Raw genomic sequence first — 22,500 nt, forward strand, 5'->3', positions numbered from 1 at the left:
ATCCCACCACCCTCACAAATATAACGAATAAACCAAGTAAATAGACATTGTTCTTCTCCGTGCTGGTCCTACCTCATGCTCCTGGTTTTCCGTGTAGGCGAGGTCCAAGCACTCCAGGATGTTGACGACGAGGGGCATGAGGTCCTTGACGACATCCTCGTCGTAGCGGGAGATCATCCGCTCGAACTCCTGGTAGATGCTGCCCGCCAGGGACTGCACCTTCTCCGACATGACGACGTGGGAGTCGTCGTGCGAGTTGTACACGGTCTCGCCCTCGGTCATCATGTCCATCTTGAATCACGTTTCTGGGGATGCGAGCACTCAAAAAAAAAGGAAGGAACACCGCTTGTGGTTCTTATCTGACCATTTTTGAGAACTGATTTTGCACCTCACATGACTAACACTGGGAAATTTCGACACTTTCCAACCGCGACTCGCACTTCCTCATCACTCAATGACGTTGCAGAGGAACACTGTCTGGTGCGTTCCAGTAATGTTTCCAACTGCCTAATCGTTTCCACTGCTCTCTCTTCGTCCATGATATTTAGCTACATTTAAAACTCGGCTGACATTTGGATGACTTATTCTGAGGGGTTTGTTTGTGTGAGTATCCCCAAGATAAGATGAAAAGTAGATAAAGGTATTACTATTTACGTATTTTTAGGAGCCTTTGTAGATATATTGATTTTCTAATTTCGGGATCTCTTTTGTGTTAAATTGACATTTTGGGAAGGATGTGCATTTGTTAGTTTCGTTAAATGATATGACATGTTAACTGTATGTTGATTGATGGATGGTGAGGTGTTTAAAAGTGACATAAAAGGAAATTTCTAATTAGGGAGTGACTTTTATTTCACTTTTGATCTATTCCCTTATCATATAGACTCACTATGGTTATTATTTTATATATGTTTATTGTTATATAATTCCTAAATAAGCGATAGAAAAATAACTTATCTAATGTCGAGAATTTGCGATATTATTGTTCGAATGTGTTTTCTTGGCTTCGATTCTTATCTACTTTTCCCTAACACAAGGAACTTCATATAGCTACCAATCAAATTGATCAGTATAAGTAACGATATTATAATATAACATAAAAAGTTGTAAAAAGCAACAAAGACCAAAACAGAAGTCATATTCAAAATCAAATCACACCATTCGAACTCCAAACATCAAAGATGTCAGCCCTCACAACTCGTCTTCTTCGAACGACACGGGGAAAATGGCATTTTTTACCCATATCTACGTATCACCGCCGGTATTCTGTAGACCAAAGTTAAAAAAAAAAAATTAAAAAACAAACAAAAACAACAACAAAACAAAAAAAAAAAAAATCCACACACCAAACACACCACACTCAAAAAAAAAAACAAAAAAAAAAAAAAAATTATTTATTAAAAAAAAAAAAAAAAAAAAAAAAAAAACAAAAAAAAAGGGAAACCTGTAAGGATCGGATGTGCAAGCGGATTTTGGGGTGACACTCCTACAGCAGGTACAAAACTATGTTATTGAATATACCTGTTATCTCATTCCGGTTAGTCAAAGATTTAACTTTTTATCTTTGCTTGTTTCACGGCCTTTCGTTTCATCGTTATTCTTTCGGTGAGAATTTATTCACCAAAGCTATTTATGTCAGAAAGTTAAAAGTACATGGCATTGAAAGATTAATGAATTATTAAACATTTTTCTTCACAAACATCAATATCATAATAAGAGAACATATATTTAGAGAGAGACAGAGTTCATAAACATAGTGGTTCATGAAGTCGAATTTTAGCAAACCTCTGCCATGTACATTTTGGTAAGTTAGAGCTTATATTGGTATTATATTGCTAAGGTCTTTAATCAGGCATGAGATAGAATGCGTTGAAATGTAATTCATGTACTATTTAGATTCCATCATAAGGGCTATTTTCTTGTGTGTTTTGAGTCTATCTTCATCCACTTTCTCTTGTATTCTACCTGTCATATACACACTCACACTCACACACACCTATCTATCAGAATCACAATGACACTCTCAATCAAACACATTTATTTAAACATATGAGGAAGATACTTATGAACTATGTCTTCCATCTCTGCAGCACCTCAGCTGATCCACAATGGCAACTTGGACTTCCTCATGTTCGACTACCTCTCGGAAATCACCATGTCCCTCCTTACTGCTGCGAGAGCCAAGAAGCCAGAGCTGGGATATGCACCTGACTTTGTGCTCTTTGCCATCGGTCCATACTTGAATGACATCAAACGGAAAGGTATGTGTGGCATCTCTTTTGCTCCATTTGCATACAATGCTTTTGATGTCTGAGAGGTAAGTTAGGAATCACAGTTTTGATATATGCTTGGCTGTATTACTTATAATTTTGATACAGCACCAGTCTGATATAGAAATTAAAAAACTATAGGTGATAAATTTGTTAGGTTTGTATGAAGGCTTGAGATATACTTTGCTATATTACATATAACTTTGATATGTAATTACATTAATATGCATGCATGTGTGTGTTTTTTGGGTATAGATTTTATGTTCTATAAGATTTCAACATATTGAAATATCCAGGTATCAGAGTCCTGAGCAATGCTGGTGGAATCAACCCAGAGAGTTGTGCTCAAGCATTGAGGCAGGCTGCTGGCAAAGCTGGTGTTGATCTCAAGGTAATTGTTTTCAGCTTTTTTTTCTGTCATCTAATGCCATTTATTGCTCATGCGGTAGTTTCTCATTATATTGGGAAACCTTTAAAAGAAACCCATGCATCTGCCACTGCCTTTCTGCCAATTGTTGTCTTGGTAACCATTGGCAATTGGTATTCTGTCACATTAGAGATTGTAGACAATCTGCACAATCTAATATGGAACCAGCCCAAACTATATTTTATTAAAATATACATGGTAGAGGTTTGTTGGTTTGTGTTAGAGTATGAGAGCTGCAGCTATGGTTAAACAATGTACCAATATTGAGTTGGATATAGGATTGTATGTCTTCTATCACAACAAGTTTGATATAGATTTGGATAGACCACAGCCAGTATATTTACAAAGAAAACATCCTGTTTTGAGAAACACTGTGGATGTCTTATATACATTTGCCATTATATATTTGATTGTGAAAATATTATTTTAATGATATTATATCATCATTAGTGTAACTGCTAGAAATTGATTAATGTTCATAGTTACTAGAGATATCTAAAACTGGAAATATATTTCTATATTTTCAAAGTTATTATATAAAGGCTTACCCAGAAATCAAACAAAATTAAAGCAGTATGAATGTGTTGATTGCTGTAATCACAACTGGTATATGTATGGAATTAAAATTGGTAGTATATCCATTAAGTAGAAAAAGAAAAAGTCCACTTAAGATAAAGCAACATCCATCACAAACACAGACAAAAAATAAGTCGGAAAAGAGATAACAGATCTTATTGCCATATCAAGCCAGGGAAGGAAGAGAGGATTGGGAGAAATTTTAGATTAATAGTTGAACAAGAAAAATAATAATATAAAAGTATTCTTTCATTTCGGTTAGTATCAGTGAGAGTTCTGCATGACTCTGCTAAATCATCCAGGCCATTAGCATTAGAACTTGATTGAGCAGGTTGCTGTTGTTACGGGGGATGACCTAATGCCTGGAAAGAAGCAGTTAATAGCCTCTGGAATGCCGGACATGAAGAGTGGCCTTCCTCTGCCCAAGACAGTCCACAGCATGAATGCTTATTTAGGGTAAGAAGCTGTATATTTGCTATTGCTCCATTCTTTTGGTGGTGTTGCCCTTATGTTTTAAGATTTTTGCTTTATTTTTTCTTTGTGAAGAAACTATCCTGATTAAAGTATTTGAGCTGATGATATACTTTAATTTATTTTATTTGAATATATATGTTCTTGGAATGTTTTCATGACATAATTTTAATATTATTGATGAATTGAATAGATGATCGATATCCTTACAAGTGTTTACCCTTTTTTTTTTTTTTATTACAGAGCAGGTCCAATAGCTAAAGCTTTAGATGGAGGTGCAGATATTGTTGTAACTGGACGGTGTGCTGACAGCTCATTGGCTCTTGCCCCTCTCATACACAGTGTAAGAGATTGCATAGATTTTTTTCTTCTTTCTTCCTATTTTTTGAGAAAAGTTAGATTATGTCCAGATACAAACATAAATCCTCATATCCCTCCCCCCACTCCTCATTCCCTATCTCCCTCTTTCTCTCTCCCTTTTGCTCTCTTCCTGTATCCCTCTTGCTTTTTCTTTCCCCCTTTCTCTCTCTCTCTCCCTCTCTCACTTTCTCTCTCTCTCCCCCATTCTCTCTCACTTTTTCTCTCTCGCTCTCCCATTCTCTCTCACTTTCTCTCTCTCTCCTCCATTCTCTCTCACTTTCTCTCTCTCTCCCCCATTCTCTCTCACTTTCTAACTCTCTCCCCCTCTCTCTCTCTCTCCCCCACCATTTTCTCTCACTTCTCTCCAGAGTCTCCCCCATTCTCCTTCTCTCTCACTCCCTCTCTCTCTCCCCCTCTCTCTCTCTCTCTCTCTCTCTCTCTCTCTCTCTCTCTCCCCCACTCTCTCTCTCTCTCTCTCTCTCTCCCTCTCTCACTCTCTCTCTCTCCCCCATTCTCTCTCACTTTCTCTCTCTCTCTCCCATTCTCTCTCCCATTCTCTCTCACTTTCTCTCTCTCTCCCATTCTCTCTCACTTTCTCTCTCTCTCTCACATTCTCTCTCACTTTCTCTCTCTCTCTCCCATTCTCTCTCACTTTCTCTCTCTCTCCCATTCTCTCTCACTTTCTCTCTCTCTCCCCCATTCTCTCTCACTTTCTCTCTCTCTCCCCCATTCTCTCTCACTTTCTCTCTCTCTCCCCCATTCTCTCTCACTTTCTCTCTCTCCCCCATTCTCTCTCACTTTCTCTCTCTCTCTCCCTCTCTCTCTCTCTCTCTCCCTTTCTCTCTCTCTCTCTCCCATTCAATCCTCTCTCCTTTTTTTTGTTCTCTCTCTCCACATTCTCTCTCACTTTCTCTCTCTCTCCTCACATCCTTCTCCTTTTCACTACCGGGGCGGGGGGAAACCCCTCTCCTCGCTCTCTCCTCCCATTCTCTCTCACTTTCTCTCTCTCCTCCCATTCCTTTCTCTCTCTCTCTTTCCAACTCTCTCATATTCACCCCATTTTCTCTCACTTTCTAACTCTCTCTCTCCCCCTCTCTCTCACTTTCTCTCTCTCTCCCCCATTCTCTCACTCACTATCTCTCCGTCCTCAGTGGTTCTCGCTCCCCCATTCTCTCTTCTCCTCTCAGGGGTTCCCCCCATTCTCCTCTCACTCCCCGTTTTACCCTCTCACTTCTTCTCCCTCTCCCCCCTCTCTCCACTTTTCTTCCCCCCCACCAGCCACTCTCTCGCTCCCCATTCTCTCCATCTCTCTCTCTCCCTCCCATTCTCTCTCCTCTCCTCCCTCTCTCTCTCCCACCTCCTCCTTCCTCCCCTCTGTTTCTCTCCCTCCCATTCCCCTATAAATTTCCTCTCTCTCTCCCCCATTTCCCTCCCTTCCCCCTTCTCTCACATCCGTCTCAGTCTCTCAATTCTCTCCCCCACAATTCTCTCACTCCTGTTTCTCCTCTCACTTCTCTCTCCACTTCATTCCCCCTTTCTCTTATATCCCCCATTCTCCCCTCACGTTCTATCTCTCTCTCTCCCCCAATTTCTCTCGGCAATTCTCTACCTCTACCCCATCCTTTCCTCACTTGCTCTCTCAATCCCCCCCATTCTCTCTCTAATCTCTCTCCTTGCTATATCATCCCATTCTCTCTCACTCACTTTCTCTCTTATCTCGCATCTTCTTTCCCCCTTGCTCTCTCACTTTCCTCCACCAAGTTCTCTCTCTATCCTATAACCTATTCTCTCTCTTCTCATAACCCTTTCTCTCCTCTCTCTCCCTCCACTCTCTCTCGCTCCCCTTTCCTCGCCTCGCCCCTTCTCTCTCTCCCCCTTTCTCCTCTATACTCACCCCCTTTCTCTCTCTCCCCCCTTTGCTTTCTCTCTCACCCTCCCCCTTTCTCTCTAAGCTCTCTGCCCCCCTTCTCTCTATAAACTCCCTTCTCCTCTCTCAAGAACTAGAAAAAATCTCTCTTTCCGTTCTCAAGCTCGCTCTCTCTCTCCCTTGTCTCTCAGATATCCTCTCTATCTCTCCGTCTCTCTCTCCCTCTAAATCCTCTATCATCTCTCTCTCTCTCTCAACTATCAAAACGTTCTCCCCCTTTCTCTCTCTCTCTCTCTAGGATCTCTCTCATCTAGTTCTCTCTCTCTCGTCTCTCCCTCTCTATCTCTCTCCGCCTCTCCTGATCCGCTCATCTCATCTCTCTCTCTCCTCTCTCTCTCTTCCCCCTCTCTCTATCTCTCTCTCTCTCTAAATCATCTCCTCCCCTCCTCTTCTCTCGCTCTCCGAGCTCTACCAACTTCCTCTATCTCCTCTCTCTCTCTCTCTCCCTCAACACTTTCGATCCCTCTCTCTACTCCCCATTTCTCTCTCTCCTCTCTTCTCCACACCTTTCGTCTCCTCTCTCTCTCTCCCCCTTTCTCTCCTCTCTCTCTTCATCCCCCTTTCTCTCGCTCTCTCTCATCCACACCTTTCTCTCTCCCTACTCTCCCACTGTCTCTCCCTCATCTCTCTCTCCAACTGTATATCTCCCACTTTCTCTAGCGTCTCCCCCTTTCTCCCCTCTCTCTCTCTCTCCCCAAGTTCCTCATCTCTCTCCCCCCTTTCTCATAGCGACCCCCCCCCTTTCTCTCGCGTCTCCCAAAAAACCTTTCTCCTCTCCTCTACTCCCCCCCTCCTACTCTCTCCCTCTATCCCCCAGTGTAGTCTCGATATCACCCCATTGATTCTCTCTATCAACCCCCTTTCTCATCTCTCTCCCCCCACTTGCTCTCTCTCTCCACCCTGTATAGCTCGTACCCCAATTTCTCCTCTCTCTCCCCCCCATTTCTCTCTCTCTCCAACCTTTCTCTCCTCTCTCTCTCTCTCTACCAATTCTCTCTATCTCTCTTCCTTTCTCTCCCCTCCTCTCCCCTTGTCTCTCTCTCTCCCTTTCCTCTCCCTCCGACCCTCTCTCAACCTCTCTCCCCAACTTTCGTCTCTCTCGCCCCTCCCTTTCTCTCCCCTCCTCTTCTCTCGCTCACACCACCTTTCTCTCTCTCCCCCCCTGTCTCTCTCATCCCCCCAACTTTCTCTCTCCAACCCCCTGTGCCTCTCTCCTATCCTCCATTTCCTTCTCCACTCTCTCTCTCTAACACCCACTTTCTCTCCTCGCTCTCTCCCCCCCTTTCTCGCTCTCGCCTCTCCCATCATCCCCACATTCTCTCTCGTCTCATCCCCCCCTTTCTCTACTCCTCACCCCACTTTCCTCTCTCGCTCTCCCCCTTTCCCTCTTCTGTTCTCTCGAGCTATCCAACCCTTTCTCTCTCTCTCCCTCTCCCCCTTTCATCTCCTCTCTCCCCCCCTTATCTATATCTCTCTCTCCTCCCCCGCTGTCTCTTCTCTCTCCCTCTTCCACCCCCATCCCCCCCTTTCCTCTCTCTCTCTCCCCCCCCTTGTCTTTCCGATCTCTCTCGACCCCCTTTCTCTCTCTCTCGCTCCCCCTTTCTCTCCCCCTCTCGCGCTACCCCCTTTATCCTTTTCTCTCTACCGCCCTCTCGCTCTCTCTATCTCAGCCCTTTCTCTACTCTTCTCTTCTCTCCTCCCCTCACCCCCCTTTCTCTCTTCTCTCCCTCATCCCCGCTTCTCTCCCCTTTTCTCCCCCCCATTCTCTCTCTCCCCCTCTCTCTAGCTCTCCCCCTCTCTCTCTCTCTCCCTCTCTCTCCCTCTCCCCCTCTCTCCCCTCTCTCTAGCTCTCCCTCCCTTCATTCCTACCTCCATCCTCTCCCTCTTTGCTTTTTTAGCTCTCTCTCTCTCGTCTCCCCCTCTCTCTCTTTTGCTCTCTCCCCTCTCCTCTCCCCCCCTGTTTACTCTGGGCTGCTTCTCTCTCCCTCTTTTTCCCCCTTTCTCCTCCTCTCCTCTCCCCCTTTCTCTCTCTCTCCTCCCCTTCATCCTAGCTCTCCCCCTCGCTCCTCCTCTCGGTCTCGCTACATCCCGCTGCTCTCTCTCTCTCTCTCTCTCTCTCTCTCTCTCTCTCTCTCTCTCTCTCTCTCTCTCTCTCTAGCTCTCCCTCCCTTCCTTCCTCCCTCCCTCTTTTTCTTTCCCTCTTTCTTTTTCTCCCTTACTCTTTCTCTCTCTCTTCCTCTTCCTCTTCCTTTTCCTCTTCCAGTTCTTATCTCTTCCAGAGAAAAGTAACCTTATATCCATTGCAGTTTAGGTGGCAGACAAGTGACTATGACCAGCTTGCATGTGGCAGCCTGGCAGGTCACTTGATTGAGTGTGGTGCACAGGCAACTGGTGGCGTTTATACCGACTGGGAGGCTGTCCCGGACTGGCACAATATTGGTAAAAGGATGTACCTTGGGTTTTGCAAATTTTATGTACGAAAGTAGGATAGGGTTGATAGTATATAAACTGATTTTGATGACTTTGATATGATTTTTGTTATGTGTTAAGGTCTATATTCTTCCCCTCCCATTTTTTCTCCTTTTTCTTGTTCTTATTCAAAACCAAGTTATTTTTCATCCCATGTCCTAGGTTTCCCAATAGCAGAAGTGTCAAGTAACGGAGACTTGATGATCACAAAGCCCCACAACACGGGTGGCATCGTCAATCAGATGACAGTTGCTGAGCAGATGCTCTATGAAATTGGGGACCCACGGGCTTACATTCTCCCTGATGTTGTCTGTGATTTTACTGGGGTCCAGCTGGAGGAGACCGACTGTGGGGTCTTTGTGAAGGGGGCCAAGGGCAGGAAGCCCACTGACTCTTACAAGGTACTTTTTAGAAATCTCATGAATTTGTGATGATAGTGGTAGTAATTACTTAAATTCATTATAAAGTTAAAATTGCTGTAGTAGGTAGTGTGTCGGTACTTCAAATAATTACAGTATATTATAGAGTTATAAGTGCATTATGCATTGATAGCGGATAAACTTCTTAAAACTATTTTTATGATTCTTTCAATTATGTTTGTTATCCAAGTTGAGGAATTATTTACCAGATTTCTTTTATGTTGTACACTTTTTGTTATTATTTCTATGTTACCATTCCATCAGTCGTTAATTATTTCTCAGACATAATTCCAGATATTATAACTTGTCTGTCAATACATGTTCCATCAACAGGTGAGTGCAACTTATTTAGACGGCTACAAGGCTACAGCTGTCAGCTGCATTGGTGGACCCAGAAGCCGTGACAAGGGCAGGAAAACAGCAGAGGCGATTGTGCAAAGATGTCGCAACATATTCAAAATGCTCAAGCTACCTGACTTCAACAGAGTCCACATCCAAGTGCTGGGAGCGGAGGATTCATACGGGCCCCATGCAAGGTATAGAAGAGAAGCAAGTCATGTGCTGAATTTCTGTGCTGTTGTCTACTGATTTTTTGTGCGTTGTCCTTCTGAATTTTTATCATCAACACCAATATTGTCATAAATACTATCATCACTTGTTTCTATATTAAGAATTAAACATCAACTACTTGTTAATAAACCAAAGCAGGTTTGTTAGTCTGTGACTCTTGAACATGCCATAGGCAAATGAGAACATTCCTATTTATTTTCTGTCTTTTCTTCTTTTGCTCTAATTCTTTTTTCTTCAGTTTAATTTTCATTTTTCATTTTCTTTTTCTTTTATTATCACTTTTTTACTTCTCCCTGTCTTCTTTGGCCTCTTCTTTTTCTCCTCATTTCCCCCTCCTCCTTTTCCTAATCCTTCTTCTTTTGCTCCTCTTCTCCTCATTTTCATCCTCCTCCTTCTCCCCTTTTCCTCCTCTTTCTCCATTTCCTCTTGTTCCTCTTCCTTTTCTTGTTTATCTTCTTCCTTTTCCTCCCCTTCATCCTCCTCCTCCTCCTCCTCCTCCTCCTCCTCCTCCTCCTCCTCTGCCTCCTGCTCCCCCACTCCCCCCTCTCTTCCCTCTTCTCCTTGCCTCCTCCTCCTCTGCCTCTTCCTCCTCCTCCTCCTCCTCCTCCTCTGCCACCTCCTCCTCCTCCTCCTCTGCCACCTCCTCCTCCTCCTCCTCTGCCACCCCCTCCTCCTCCTCCTCCTCTGCCACCTCCTCCTCCTCCTCCTCTTCCACCACTTCCTCCTCCTCCCTCCTCCTCTCCCACCCCTTCCTCCTCCTCCCCCCTCCTCCCTCCTCCTCCACCTCCACCTCCACCTTCTCACGGCGGGGGCCTCCTCCTCCTCCTCCTCATCTCTGCCACCTCCTCCTCCTCCTCCTCCTCAGGGGTCTGGGGTGGCTGCTGGGGGTGGGTGGGGTGGTGACTAACCTCCTCCTCCTGCCTCCTCCTTTCCTCACTGCCTCAGCTCCCTCCCTCCCTCCTTCTCTGCCTCCTCCTCCTCCTCCTCCTTCTGCGTTCCTCCTCCTCCTCCTCCTCCCTCAACTGGCCTCCCCTCCTCCTCCTCCTCCTTCTCTGCCTCCTCCCTTCTCCTCCTCCTTCTCTGCCTCTTCCCTTCTCCCCCTCTTCTCTTTCTTCCTCCTCCTCCTTCTCTGCCTCCTCCTCCTCCTCCTCCTTCTCTGCCTCCTCCTCCTCCTCCTTCTCTGCCTCCTCCTCCTCCTTCTCTGCCTCCTCCTCCTCCTCTGCCTCCTCTGCCTCCTCTTCTTCCTCCTCCTCCTCCTCCTCCTCCTCCTCCTCCTCCTCTGCCTCCTCCTTCTACTCCTAATCCTCTGCCTCCTCCTCTTCCTCCTCCTCCTCCTACCTCTGCATCCTCCTCCGCCTCCTCCTCCTCCTCTGCCTCCTCCTCCTTCTCTGCCTCCTCCTCCTCCAGATGAGGCAGAGGAGGTAGAGGAGGAGGAGGAGGAGGAGGCAGATGAGGTAGAGGAGGAGGAGGAGGAGGAGGAGGAGGCAGATGAGGTAGAGGAGGAGGAGGAGGAGGAGGAGGCAGATGAGGTAGAGGAGGAGGAGGAGGAGGAGGAGGCAGATGAGGTAGAGGAGGAGGAGGAGGAAGAGGAGGTAGAGGGGGAGAAGGAGGTAGAGGAGGAGGAGGAGGTAGAGGAGGAGGAGGAGGTAGAGGAGGAGGAAGAAGTAGAGGAGGTAGAGGAGATAGAGGAGGTAGAGGAGGAGGAGGAGATAGAGGAGGAGGAGGAGGTAGAGGAGGAGGAGGCAGAGGAGGAGGAGGAGGAGGAGGAGGCAGAGGAGGTAGAGGAGGAGGCAAAGGAGGTAGAGGAGGCAGAGGAAGAGGCAGAAGAGGAGGAGGAGGTAGAGGAGGAGGTAGAGGAGGAGGAGGAGGAGGCAAAGGAGGTAGAGGAGGCAGAGGAAGAGGCAGAAGAGGAGGAGAAGGTAGAGGAGGAAGAGGTAGAGGAGGCAGAGGAGGTAGAGGAGGAGGAGGAGGAGGAGGCAGAAGAGGAGGAGGAGGTAGAGGAGGAGGAGGAGGAGGAGGCAGAGGAGGTAGAGGAGGAGGAGGAGGAGGAAGAGGCAGAAGAGGAGGAGGAGGCAGAGGAGGTAGAGGAGGAAGAGGTAGAGGAGGCAGAGGAGGTAGAGGAGGAGGAGGAGGCAGAGGAAGAGGCAGAAGAGGAGGAGGAGGCAGAAGAGGAGGAGGAGGCAGAAGAGGAGGAGGAGGCAGAGGAAGAGGCAGAAGAGGAGGAGGAGGCAGAGGAGGAGGAGGAGGAGGAGGAGGAGGCAGAGGAGGTAGAGGAGGCAGATGAGGTAGAGGAGGAGGAGGAGGAGGGGGAGGAGGAGGCAGATGAGAAGGAGCCTCCTCCTCCTCCTCCTCCTCCTCCTCCTCCTCCTCCTCCTCTACCTCCTCCTCTACCTCCTCCTCCTCTGCCTTCTCCTCTACCTCCTCCTCCTCTGCCTTCTCCTCTACCTCCTCCTCCTCTGCCTTCTCCTCTACCTCCTCCTCCTCTGCCTTCTCCTCTACCTCCTCCTCCTCTGCCTTCTCCTCTACCTCCTCCTCCTCTACCTCCTCCTCCTCTACCTCCTCCTCTACCTCCTCCTCCTCTACCTCCTCCTCTACCTCCTCCTCCTCTACCTCCTCCTCCTCCTCCTCTACCTCCTCCTCCTCTACCTCCTCCTCCTCCTCCTCCTCCTCCTCCTCCTCTACCTCCTCCTCCTCTACCTCCTCCTCCTCTACCTCCTCCTCCTCTACCTCCTCCTCTACCTCCTCCTCTACCTCCTCCTCCTCCTCCTCTACCTCCTCCTCCTCCTCCTCCTCCTCTACCTCCTCCTCCTCCTCCTCCTCCTCCTCCTCCTCCTCCTCTACCTCCTCCTCTACCTCCTCCTCCTCTACCTCCTCCTCTACCTCCTCCTCCTCCTCTACCTCCTCCTCCTCCTCCTCTACCTCCTCCTCCTCCTCCTCTACCTCCTCCTCCTCCTCCTCCTCCTCCTCCTCCTCCTACTCCTCCTCCTTCTCCTCCTCCTCCTCTCCTTCTCTTCCTTCTCCTTCTCCTTCCTCTCCTTCTCCTTCTCCTCCTCCTCCTCCTACCTCCTCCTCCTTCTCCTCTACCTCATCTGCCTGCTGCTCCTTCTCCTTCTCCTCCTCTGCCTGCTGCTCCTTCTCCTCCTCCTCTGCCTGCTGTTCATCTTCCTCCTCCTCTGCCTGCTGTTCATCTTCCTCCTCCTCTGCCTGCTGCTCCTTCTCCTCCTCCTCTGCCTGCTGTTCATCTTCCTCCTCCTCTGCCTGCTGCTCCTTCTCCTTCTCCTCTGCCTGCTACTCATCTTCCTTCTCCTCTGCCTGCTGCTCCTTCTCCTTCTCCTCCTCTGCCTGCTGCTCCTTCTCCTCCTCCTCTGCCTGCTGTTCATCTTCCTCCTCCTCTGCCTGCTGCTCCTTCTCCTTCTCCTCTGCCTGCTGCTCCTTCTCCTTCTCCTCTGCCTGCTGCTCCTTCTCCTTCTCCTCTGCCTGCTGCTCCTTCTCCTTCTCCTCTGCCTGCTGTTCCTTCTCCTTCTCCTCTGCCTGCTGCTCTTCCCCTGTTTGCTGCTCCTCCCCCCCTCTATTTCCTCTATCTCTATGGACTGATGAAAGTACTCAGAAGTTTTTATTTTGACCAAACTTCCAACACAAATAGATTTTTGATATGTGAGGATTTCTTTAAGAGGAGTCTTACATTTGGACTTTTAAACGATCTCTGCAATATGAGGTTTTCAACAATATAAGGTCTTTGGATTTCCACAGGATGAGTACCCTTAGTTCATCCACTGTTTCCAAAAAATAGTGATATAAGCCTCCTAATTGCTCTGCATTTGTTCATCATTGGTAACTTTTGGTTATGGGTGGCACTTCAATGAAATATCACTTAGTAACTTTGTAAATGTATTTGTTTGTTTGAAAAGTAAAAGTCACTAATGTGGGAAGTTATATGTTCCATGCTTAACCCATTGCCTAATGACCTGGTCATCAGGATGAGCAGACCATGAAACTAGTGGCACCAGCTAAAAGTTAAGGGGACAAGGAAGGTGTTTTCTCTGCCCTCTGGGTAGTGCAGACTAGCTCAAACAATATTTTTCCATAAATCCTTCATAAAATGCAGGTTTAGGCTGACTTAGGAACCCTGTAGCTCTAGAGCTAATACTTCATGATTGTTTCCACGCTTCTGCTGTGAGCAGATCTCGATGTCGCGTCATGTATTCATTGACACCAGTCTTTTAGGCCTAATTGGTGCCGACATGTATGTATGTCATGACACCCGTACGCAATGGGTTAAGAGTTGAATCTTTTCTCCCAAAAGGCAAAATTAGGGATATGTATTATAGAAGAAGACCAATTGTTCCCTGGTTAGATGGAAGTGACCCCTTTGTTGCTACTAGCAGGAGAAAAACTGTAAACACTTCGAAGTGTGGGTTGCAGTTGTATTGTCAAAAAGATTGAATAGAAAGTGATGAATTGAATGTAAGTTAGTATTCGATTGTTACATCAATTGCACACACAAGTACACGCATAAATAGAGAGAGCTGATTGATGTTTTATGGGGTCCTATGCAGAGCTTGACGAGAGAAGAGAAAGGGGATTGCTTCAATGGCACCAATACTTAAGCATTGTTAGATTTTCAGTATTGTATCATAGCTAATTAACATAATATTGCATGTTGGTATGATTAGCACTGACATTTTGGAATATATTTTAAGATAAAGCTCTAGGAATCCGCTGGTAGCTATGGGGCTGCCATGAGGATCCAGCCTTGCACACATATACATTCACATATATGTTACAGTTTTTTTATGGGAAAGGAGATATTGCTAAAATGGTATTATTCAAGAAGAGTAATACCTTTTTGTTATATGTGAGGGGGTGTCTGTATATCTGTCTGTGTCCACATACTTGTTTTGCTTATAGTTTATTCAATCTTACAGATTCTGAATCATAGAAATTTCATACTTTTATTACTTGTAACAGCAGTTAAAGTTAACAACTATAATCAGTGATGCCTGTCTTTGTACATGTCATACATGCAAACTAAAATTATGAAGTTGGGAATAGTTGAAAGTGAATTGTGAGTGGAAAGTCTCAGGATCTCTAGATACTTTTCATTATACAGTTTCATTATACGTTTCATGATGCACTAAGTGAAATATATAATTACACTCATTGTTAATAACCTCTTCCTTTAACTGGTGTCTTGCCCCATTGCAGTGTGGGAGAAGGCCCTCGTGAGGGGGTCATCTGGATTTCTGTCCATCATGCAGAAAAGAAGGCTGTCGAACTGTTTGCCCGTGAGATAGCAGCAGCTGGGACTGGTATGGCCCCAGGACTAACAAACATTGTTGGAGGTCGACCCAGGGCCACGCCTCTCCTACGGTTGCATTCCTTCCTCATACCCAAAGATCATTGCAAGGTGATTTGTAGAAATCATGCAAAAGTTTGTTTTTTATAATAGGAAAGTTTTGATCTTCTCTGCCAAACTATGGAGTGATTATCCAAGTGAAACAGATACAAATTTTCACTGGGACAGCATATAGGATGAGATTTGATTGGTTGTGAATAAGTAGCCATAGATTATGCCAATTCCCAAGTGATTGATTCTCTTTAAGGTGAGCATCCATGCTGATGGGAAGGAGGAAAGCTACAGTGAGACTGCGGACACAGTTCCAGCTAGCACCTATGACTTCCCCGATCAGCCAGTGTCTGAAGCCTCTGATTTGATTAAAGGATCAAAAAGGTTTGTTTATATACTCCTGTATATTTTTTAGATTATACATTGTGAAGATGAGATGAAATGAGATGAGACAGGAAAACAGAATAGAGAGAGAATCAATATTTGTAATATATGGATAATATATACAATGCCCTGTTTAATCTTATACCAAAAATGGCAGCTATCGGCTGGAGTCTCTGGCTTTGACTCGCAGTGGTGACAAGGCAGACTCCTGCAACATTGGTGTCATTGCAAGGCACCCTTCACTCTATCCATACCTGAAGAAGGCTCTGACATCTGAAGCTGTAGCTGAATATTTTAGACATGTCTTCCCAGAAGATGTCAACCCATTGGATTGCGTGAAAAGGTGAGCAGATATAAAGTTCAACTTCTTAGGAGTGTCTGTATTTATTTGTTCATTATTATTTACTTATTAATTTTATTATTATTGTTGTTATTAATGTTATAATAATATTATTATTATTTATTATTGTTGTTGCTATTAAATGTTGTTATAATAATAATAATATTATTATTATTATTGTTATCATTATTATTATCAATAAGTGATTTAGTGATAAACGAATGTCTTGTTATTTATGCAATGTTCTCTTAGAATATTTCAGAGTTTACTCATCTAGCTATGTTCAGCTTGCAATATCACACACCCTACTCCCATCACATGAATAGTCTCAATGAATAATGATTAAGAAAAGAATGCAGATACTTTGGATAGTAATGTACAATCCTCCCTTTTCTCAATCCAGGTATGAGGTGGACGGCATCTGCGCTCTCAACTTCATCCTCGAGCAGTCTCTTGGTGGAGGAGGAGTGGCATCCTTGCGCTCAGATCCTCAGGGAAAAGCTTATGGCCAGATGCTCCTAGATTTTGTCATAAACGATATGCCAGATATCTGTTCTATCAGGCACCAGTGAGAAATATTCCAATTGTCATGGTACAGGATGAGAAATGTTAAAATTGAAGTGGAAAAGGTTAGATTTGAATGGAAAGAAGGGCTTTCCTTGTTAATGGGAAGCATTTTCTCATTCTATCTTGTCAAGCGATTTTTTGTACAATGACCTAGTTGCCTTATTTGTACTAATTGAGATGTGGAAATAGGTAATAGTAATTGTGTGAAGTTGGGCTTTCACTGCAAGGCCAAAGTGTGCAATGGTACGAGAGAAGGTAGCATACAAATTAGGTTATTAATATAAACAGAAATGGAAATGAAAATGATTATTGTTTATTCTAGTGAGTTTTCTGGTACGGGTTTATAGGGTATAATTAAAATATCACTATATACAAACAGGGTTGCCTAAGTGTCAGGTACTGTGTCAAAAGTGTATATTGTTTATAGTAAAAGATTTTCAGCAGTGGCAACTTACTTTTTTAGGCTTTTTTGTGATATCAGGTCAGCAGATTTTTGTTATTAGAATAAAAAAATAACTGAATAATTAAGTTAATTAAAATAAGAACAAAAGTTGGATGCAGAATATTTGGAATTTTTGACCTGCAGTATTTCTCTTAAATGATCCTACTATATGTACACAAATTATGGTGCTTTTTGTAGCTAAGTTTATATATATTATAGTGGTTGCAGCAAAGTTGTTTGCTGGAAAATTCATACATTCATATGCAATGAACATGTAACAGACCAGAAAAGAATTGTTCTTAGATTGTTCTTCCTTTCAATCTATGGAGACAGAAAAAAAGTTTATATATTAATGTAAAGTTTAGGTAGATAAATGTATATTTTGTATATGACAGAATTTTCGTACTTTGTCGTATTGAGCATTATTATTCCATGGATTGTTTATATAAGATGATTAAATATTGGAAATCATAGTTCCGCATTTATTTTTCCCACCAGTAGTATTGCAGTAAAGAGAGTAGATTATAATGTAATAAATAACTGTATTTCACATGTAGTATATATGAATTAATTTGAATCAAGAGAACTTTCTTAGCATTGGTTTCCACAGAGGGAACATAAGATGGTGAATTTTTGTTGTTGTTATCAATATTTTTTACCATTATTATTATTGTTTTTTTTATATTTATCATTGGTAATTTTATTTATATTATCATTTTAACCTATTCACACCGGGGCTATTACGGCTTTAATTGGTTGGATTGCTGGGGTATTCGAACACATAAGCCTAATGTCTCAGGATTCTCAGGCACACCAGCCACAAGCAAGTGCTGTACGCCCGCTCACCCAGCAAGCTGGCCTTGACCAAATATCTGTTATCGGCGTCTGACCCAAAAAACACTGAACGTGATAGCAAGTCAACCTGCGTGAATGGGTTAAGTAAAGGCTGATATTTCTGCTTTCTTACTGGTGATAAGTAAAAGGTTCCTGCAGAGAACACTGCCACAAAACATATTGCAAAATAGGGTTACAAGAAGAAAGAACTTAAGTTGTCAGGTGATAGTTAAAGTTCTATCATTATTCCCTGAGGATAAATTACTTGATGAGGTCCTACCAAAGTACGCCAAGGTATGACAAAGGAGATGCAGTTGTGAAAAAATATGCTATGTAAGAAGGGTCTTTTGTTGATGGTAAACTGAGAACTGGAAAAGTGAAGGTATAAAAACAAATAAAAATATATATATTTAAGTGAAATTGGGAGATTGTATGATATGGATTGAGAAAGGGTTGGTCTTAACTACAGCTTCCACTTATGCATTCATAAAACTATATGAATTTAATCTCTGCATTGTAGTTAATATCAAGGTGTCATGTCAAAATGCAACACTATCAAAATGGTTAAGAAGAACTTCTTTCACTGGCATCTTAAAGATATTTCCTTTGTCAGTAAAATTGCAGAAAGGACAATGAATCAATGTGCCTATAAATGTATTGAAATAGAAAAAATATATTCTCTAAGTGATTTGGCCATTTTGCTGAAGAGCAAGCAGCCTTCTCACTACATATGTAACCCTGCACACACATGTCCCAATATTGTTTAGGTATTTGGTTTGAGCCTCATGTTGTTGGTTACCTAATTTTTTGCTCTAATCATCTCATTAAGATATCTGTCATCGTGTCTGCTATTCTATGAGCTTACTGAATTTGTGACAAATTCACTAATAGCCAACTTGATAGTATTTTTATGTTATTGTACTTCTCACTTTGGTTTCAATGCTTTTTGAATCGATCTCAATTGACCACAAAGAGAACGGATTTGCTGTCCCACTTTCTGATGCTCTTATGAAATTTCAGATACTTGCAGAATGACCATAATTGTAAGTTATATATATTTTCGTTCCCGGATATAAGTAATTCAAAGTTTTATTTATGCCCCCCATGCCCACTTGCCAAACCTTACCCCTGTACACCAAGCATAGACGCAATATTGAATACACAAAGTCAAAGAGCCTGTTTCATTCATTATCAGGATAGAAAGCATGAACTACAATTAGAAGTATCCCAAATTAATACAGATATTTTATTTAGTTTCATTCAGAATAGAGATGTTACAATTCTATATTCAATCAAAAACAGTTTCAAAGTCTTGTCCAGAGAGGTAGACCACGTCACCTCATTAATAGTTGGTAAAGCTTTACCAATTTACTAAGATTGGGGTGAGGATAACCTATGTTACCTCATCCTTTTGAGATGTACGTAATCACTTGTCTCAATAAACTCGTCAAAGTAAAAAAAAAAGTCTCTCTCTCTCTCTCTCTCTCTCTCTCTCTCTCTCTCTCTCTCTCTCTCTCTCTCTCTCTCTCTCTCTCTCTCTCTCTCTCTCTCTCTCTCACTCTCACTCTCACTCTCACTCTCTCACTCTCTCTCTCACACACACACTCTCGGTCTCAGCCGTCTGGTTAATACAGAAGTAACGTGCCGGCCTCACATCCCAGTGGTCGGCAGATCGAACTCCGTCCAAGCTCGTAAGTTTCCACTGTCGCCTGGCGGTCACTGCCGTGGCTGGGCATTAAGGGGAGGGGGATAGGACCAGGCTCAAATCGAGTTGATACTTGTTGACACACTCTCTCACGAGTCGGAACACGCTGACACCATATAAGCCCGGCGAAGCATCTACTCCTCAAATCTAGATTATCTTTATCCTTATCTCTCTCTTTCTCACACTCACTCACCCACACCCACTCTCACCCTCACTCTTTTTTTTCTCACTCTCACTCTCTCTATCACTCTTGCCCTCGCTCTATCTCTTGCAAACACGCACACAAACACGCACACACACACATACATACACACACACACACACACACACACACACACACACTCACTCACTCATTCACTCGAATAGTGGAAAGAAATTAGTGAGAGATATGGTCAGCGGTTTTGACAACATCAGGACTTTTTATAGACAAGGCAAACGAGGATATATGAAGGAGCTGAAAAATAGTATAGAATATTATGGCTTGCAGGACTTTTGCCAATCGTTTCAAGCATCCCCCAAAGTGCCACCATGGGAGGATCAGACGATTAATGTAGATGTCGATCCCCTCTGTATGAATAAGAGGCTTTATGAACCTGGTCAACTTAAATCAAGATATGGTCATAAAATAAAGAGTCTAACACGCCTTGCCATTGCTCATGTCTACTGCGATGGGTCAGTTTTGAAAGATGGCAGAGCAGGGGGTGGGGTTATCATCAGACAGACATCACTGCAAGTGGCGTGGTCACCACAAGCAGTGGGATAAGACTGAGTAATCATATATCGTCAACACAGGCTGAGTTATGGGCAATATTGACAGCACTTAAAAAGAGTGAAATTATTAATAAAGATGCATTCTTTTTTGTGGATAGTAGGGGAGCGCTGGACTCTCTTAACAGCAGGGACCTTGTGTTTGAGCACATTGTTAACGAGTGCCGATTGATTGCTCATAAGCTGCGAGGCCAGGGACGTGTGATTACATTCGTCTGGATCCCATCGCATGTCGGTATCACCCTTAATGAGGCTGTGGATGAGGTAGCGAAGGAGGCAGCTAAAAAATGTGAGGTGGGCATACAAAGTGCTCGGACCCTTAAGCAGGCAAGGAGCAATATGAAGAGGATACAGTTAGACTATGATGAGATTAAGAAAGGCAAGCTGATTGAGACGAGCGAAACCTTGCAACACTATATGCATCTAGCGTTGAACACAGACTTCACTTATGGGAGGGGCAAGAGCAAGTGGAAAGACTCTGTGCACATGAGAATTAGGTTAGGGTATAAATACTATTGGGAGTTAGGTGTCCCGACAAGTGAACAGGAAAAAGAATGCAGGGTGTGTAGGTCACCAAAGTCACACACCTTAGTACACTATATCTTTTACAGTGTAGTGTCCCATGCTTCAGATTTACAGAAACTCAGAGATAGCTGGACTCCCCGAACAAGCTGTATGGATGTTTAGAAATGGCCAGGTAATACAAATTTTAAAGAAGTACAAACACTTCGCATCGACCACATAATTGTAGTTGACAATTGTGTAAATCTGATTGTGACTTCCCTTCTGCCGAGACTGTGATAGCCCAAGTAGGATTTTATTGAGAAGTGGATGAATATAATTTATGATACATCATCCTGTTAAATACAAACATACTTCATGACTTTCTGATAATTTTTTTTCCAGGAACATATATATGTTTTATTAACATATATGTGCACCACATATTTCAAGTATGTAATCATGTGACCTCAGGAGAGGACTTAGCATGCTGAGGGTGATAATCCATACTGTTATATCGTTCTCCTGATATGTAAACATTTAACTGTGTATGCTTGTGATTGACCCGTCTTTTGTTCTATATATATTTCAACATGTTGACATAGCTGTAAGGTTTTGTAAAATATATGTGAGCCCAAAGAGGGACTAAGATTGGGGTGAGGATACCTATGCTACCTCATCCTTTTGAGATGTACGTAATCACTTGTCTCAATAAACTCGTCAAAGTCAAAGTCACTCACTCACTCACTCACTCACTCACTCACTCACTCACACACACACACACACACACACACACACACACACACACACACACACACACACACACACACACACACACACACACACATACACATACACATACACATACACACACACACACACACACACACGCACTCTCACACTCACACACACAAACTCACACACTCACTCACTCTTACCCTCACTCTCTCTCTCTCTCTTGCAAACTCACACACAAACACACACATACATTAACAGAAACATTAAGTATCATAAAGGGAAGATAATCATAGAGATTTTGTTGTTATTTCATTTATTTACATAACACTAAAACTGGAAACTGACAATCGCCCTTAGAGATTGAGAAAGTCGTATTCAGTGTTGCTCGCAGCGTTTCCATTACCGACTCTGAAGTACGATTATCTTATCGTTTCCTTTTCAGGTGTGTGTTTTTTTTCTCTCTTTTGAACTTATTGTCACCGTTCTATTGTTACAATCTCACTTTTCAACAGTATTTCTCATCGTGTTCATAATTCACTTTTGTCAAAGTACCTTCAGACGCGCGAAATGTTACACCAGCCTGTTACGTGAAGCGATCCACTGGCTCGTGTGCTTCGGGCCACCGGCTGTGCCTCCGCCCGCGGACTCAGCTTGGCGTTGGCGCCGTTAGGGCGAAGCCAAGGCGCTTGAGGGTAGCGTGGATGTCTTCGTATACTTTCGGGTCCTCGATTGTTGGGGAGATCTTGACGGCCTTGTTGCGCGCGAGGTCGGCGATGCTCTTTCTCGCCGTCTTGCCCGAGCGAGTCCTGGGCAGCCCCTTGACAGCGCCGCTGAGCCGGAACGCCGCCACGGGTCCGATCACGCGGCGCACCACCTCCACGAGCTCCCTCGACACCTGCTCTTCTGTCAGCTCACTTCCGGCCCTAATGACGAAGATGCCAAGCGGGACCTCACCCTTCATGCCATCAGGTACGCCGACGACGGCCGCGTCCACCACATCAGGGTGCTCCAACATGGCCTCCTCGAGCGCCAGCGTGCTCAGCCGGTGCCCTGCTACGTTGATCACGTCGTCGTCACGGGACATGACCGCCACGTAGCCCTGGGAGTCGCGCATTCCGGCGTCCATGGTGTCATAGTAACCTGGGTATTCCTTGAAGTAGGTGTCCACGAAGCGGTCGTCCGCCCGGTAGAGGGTGCTCATGCAGCAGGGGGGGAGCGGTAGGCGGCACACGATGCGTCCCAGCTCGCCCGGCCCCGCCTCGCGTCCTTCCTCCGTCAACACAGACAGGTTGTAGCCGACCATGGGCTTACCTGAAGCATTTCGAGGTGGGTTGAGTGACATGTTCATGCCGACGCTGTGAGCTGTGATGGGGAACCCCGTCTCC

The 22,500-nt window shown here is 44.3% G+C and overlaps 3 protein-coding genes across 52 annotated transcripts in view; 1 reads left to right on the forward strand and 2 right to left on the reverse strand.

Annotated features, from left to right (window-relative positions):
- Positions 1 to 478, reverse strand: part of syd (JNK-interacting protein syd) — a 91,999-nt gene extending 91,521 nt beyond the window's left edge. For 46 of the 50 annotated variants that reach the window (XM_086530514.1, XM_086530538.1, XM_086530516.1 and 43 more), the window contains exon 1: positions 73 to 475. In XM_086530514.1, the coding sequence (XP_086386640.1) occupies positions 73 to 291 (219 nt within the window). In that variant the 5' untranslated portion in view covers positions 292 to 475. Of the gene's footprint in view, positions 1 to 72 lie in introns of all 50 variants that reach the window. The other 4 variants (XM_086530531.1, XM_086530542.1, XM_086530515.1 and 1 more) reach the window with 1 other exon arrangement.
- A 655-nt stretch (positions 479 to 1,133) lies between these two features.
- On the forward strand, positions 1,134 to 17,042 carry LOC122262600 (uncharacterized). The gene is made up of 13 exons (XM_043030677.2): positions 1,134 to 1,280; positions 1,435 to 1,495; positions 2,091 to 2,261; positions 2,567 to 2,661; positions 3,605 to 3,729; positions 3,988 to 4,087; positions 8,338 to 8,470; positions 8,663 to 8,901; positions 9,253 to 9,455; positions 14,695 to 14,896; positions 15,093 to 15,220; positions 15,378 to 15,563; positions 15,964 to 17,042. The coding sequence occupies exons 1-13, from the start codon at positions 1,182 to 1,184 to the stop codon at positions 16,130 to 16,132; spliced, it is 1,911 nt and encodes a 636-aa protein (XP_042886611.1). The 5' UTR covers positions 1,134 to 1,181; the 3' UTR covers positions 16,133 to 17,042.
- A 4,369-nt stretch (positions 17,043 to 21,411) lies between these two features.
- The window catches only part of LOC122262601 (acyl-CoA synthetase short-chain family member 3, mitochondrial), a 2,521-nt gene continuing 1,432 nt past the window's right edge, over positions 21,412 to 22,500 (reverse strand). Inside the window, exon 1 of the mRNA XM_043030678.2 lies at positions 21,412 to 22,500. This exon is cut by the window's right edge and continues 1,432 nt beyond it. Within this exon, the coding sequence (XP_042886612.2) occupies positions 21,762 to 22,500 (739 nt within the window). The 3' untranslated portion in view covers positions 21,412 to 21,761.

Source organism: Penaeus japonicus, unplaced genomic scaffold (assembly GCF_977035675.1).
Source record: "Penaeus japonicus unplaced genomic scaffold, GWHDUDI00000001_assembly GWHDUDI00000033, whole genome shotgun sequence".
In the NCBI taxonomy this organism is placed as follows: Eukaryota; Metazoa; Arthropoda; class Malacostraca; order Decapoda; family Penaeidae; genus Penaeus; species Penaeus japonicus.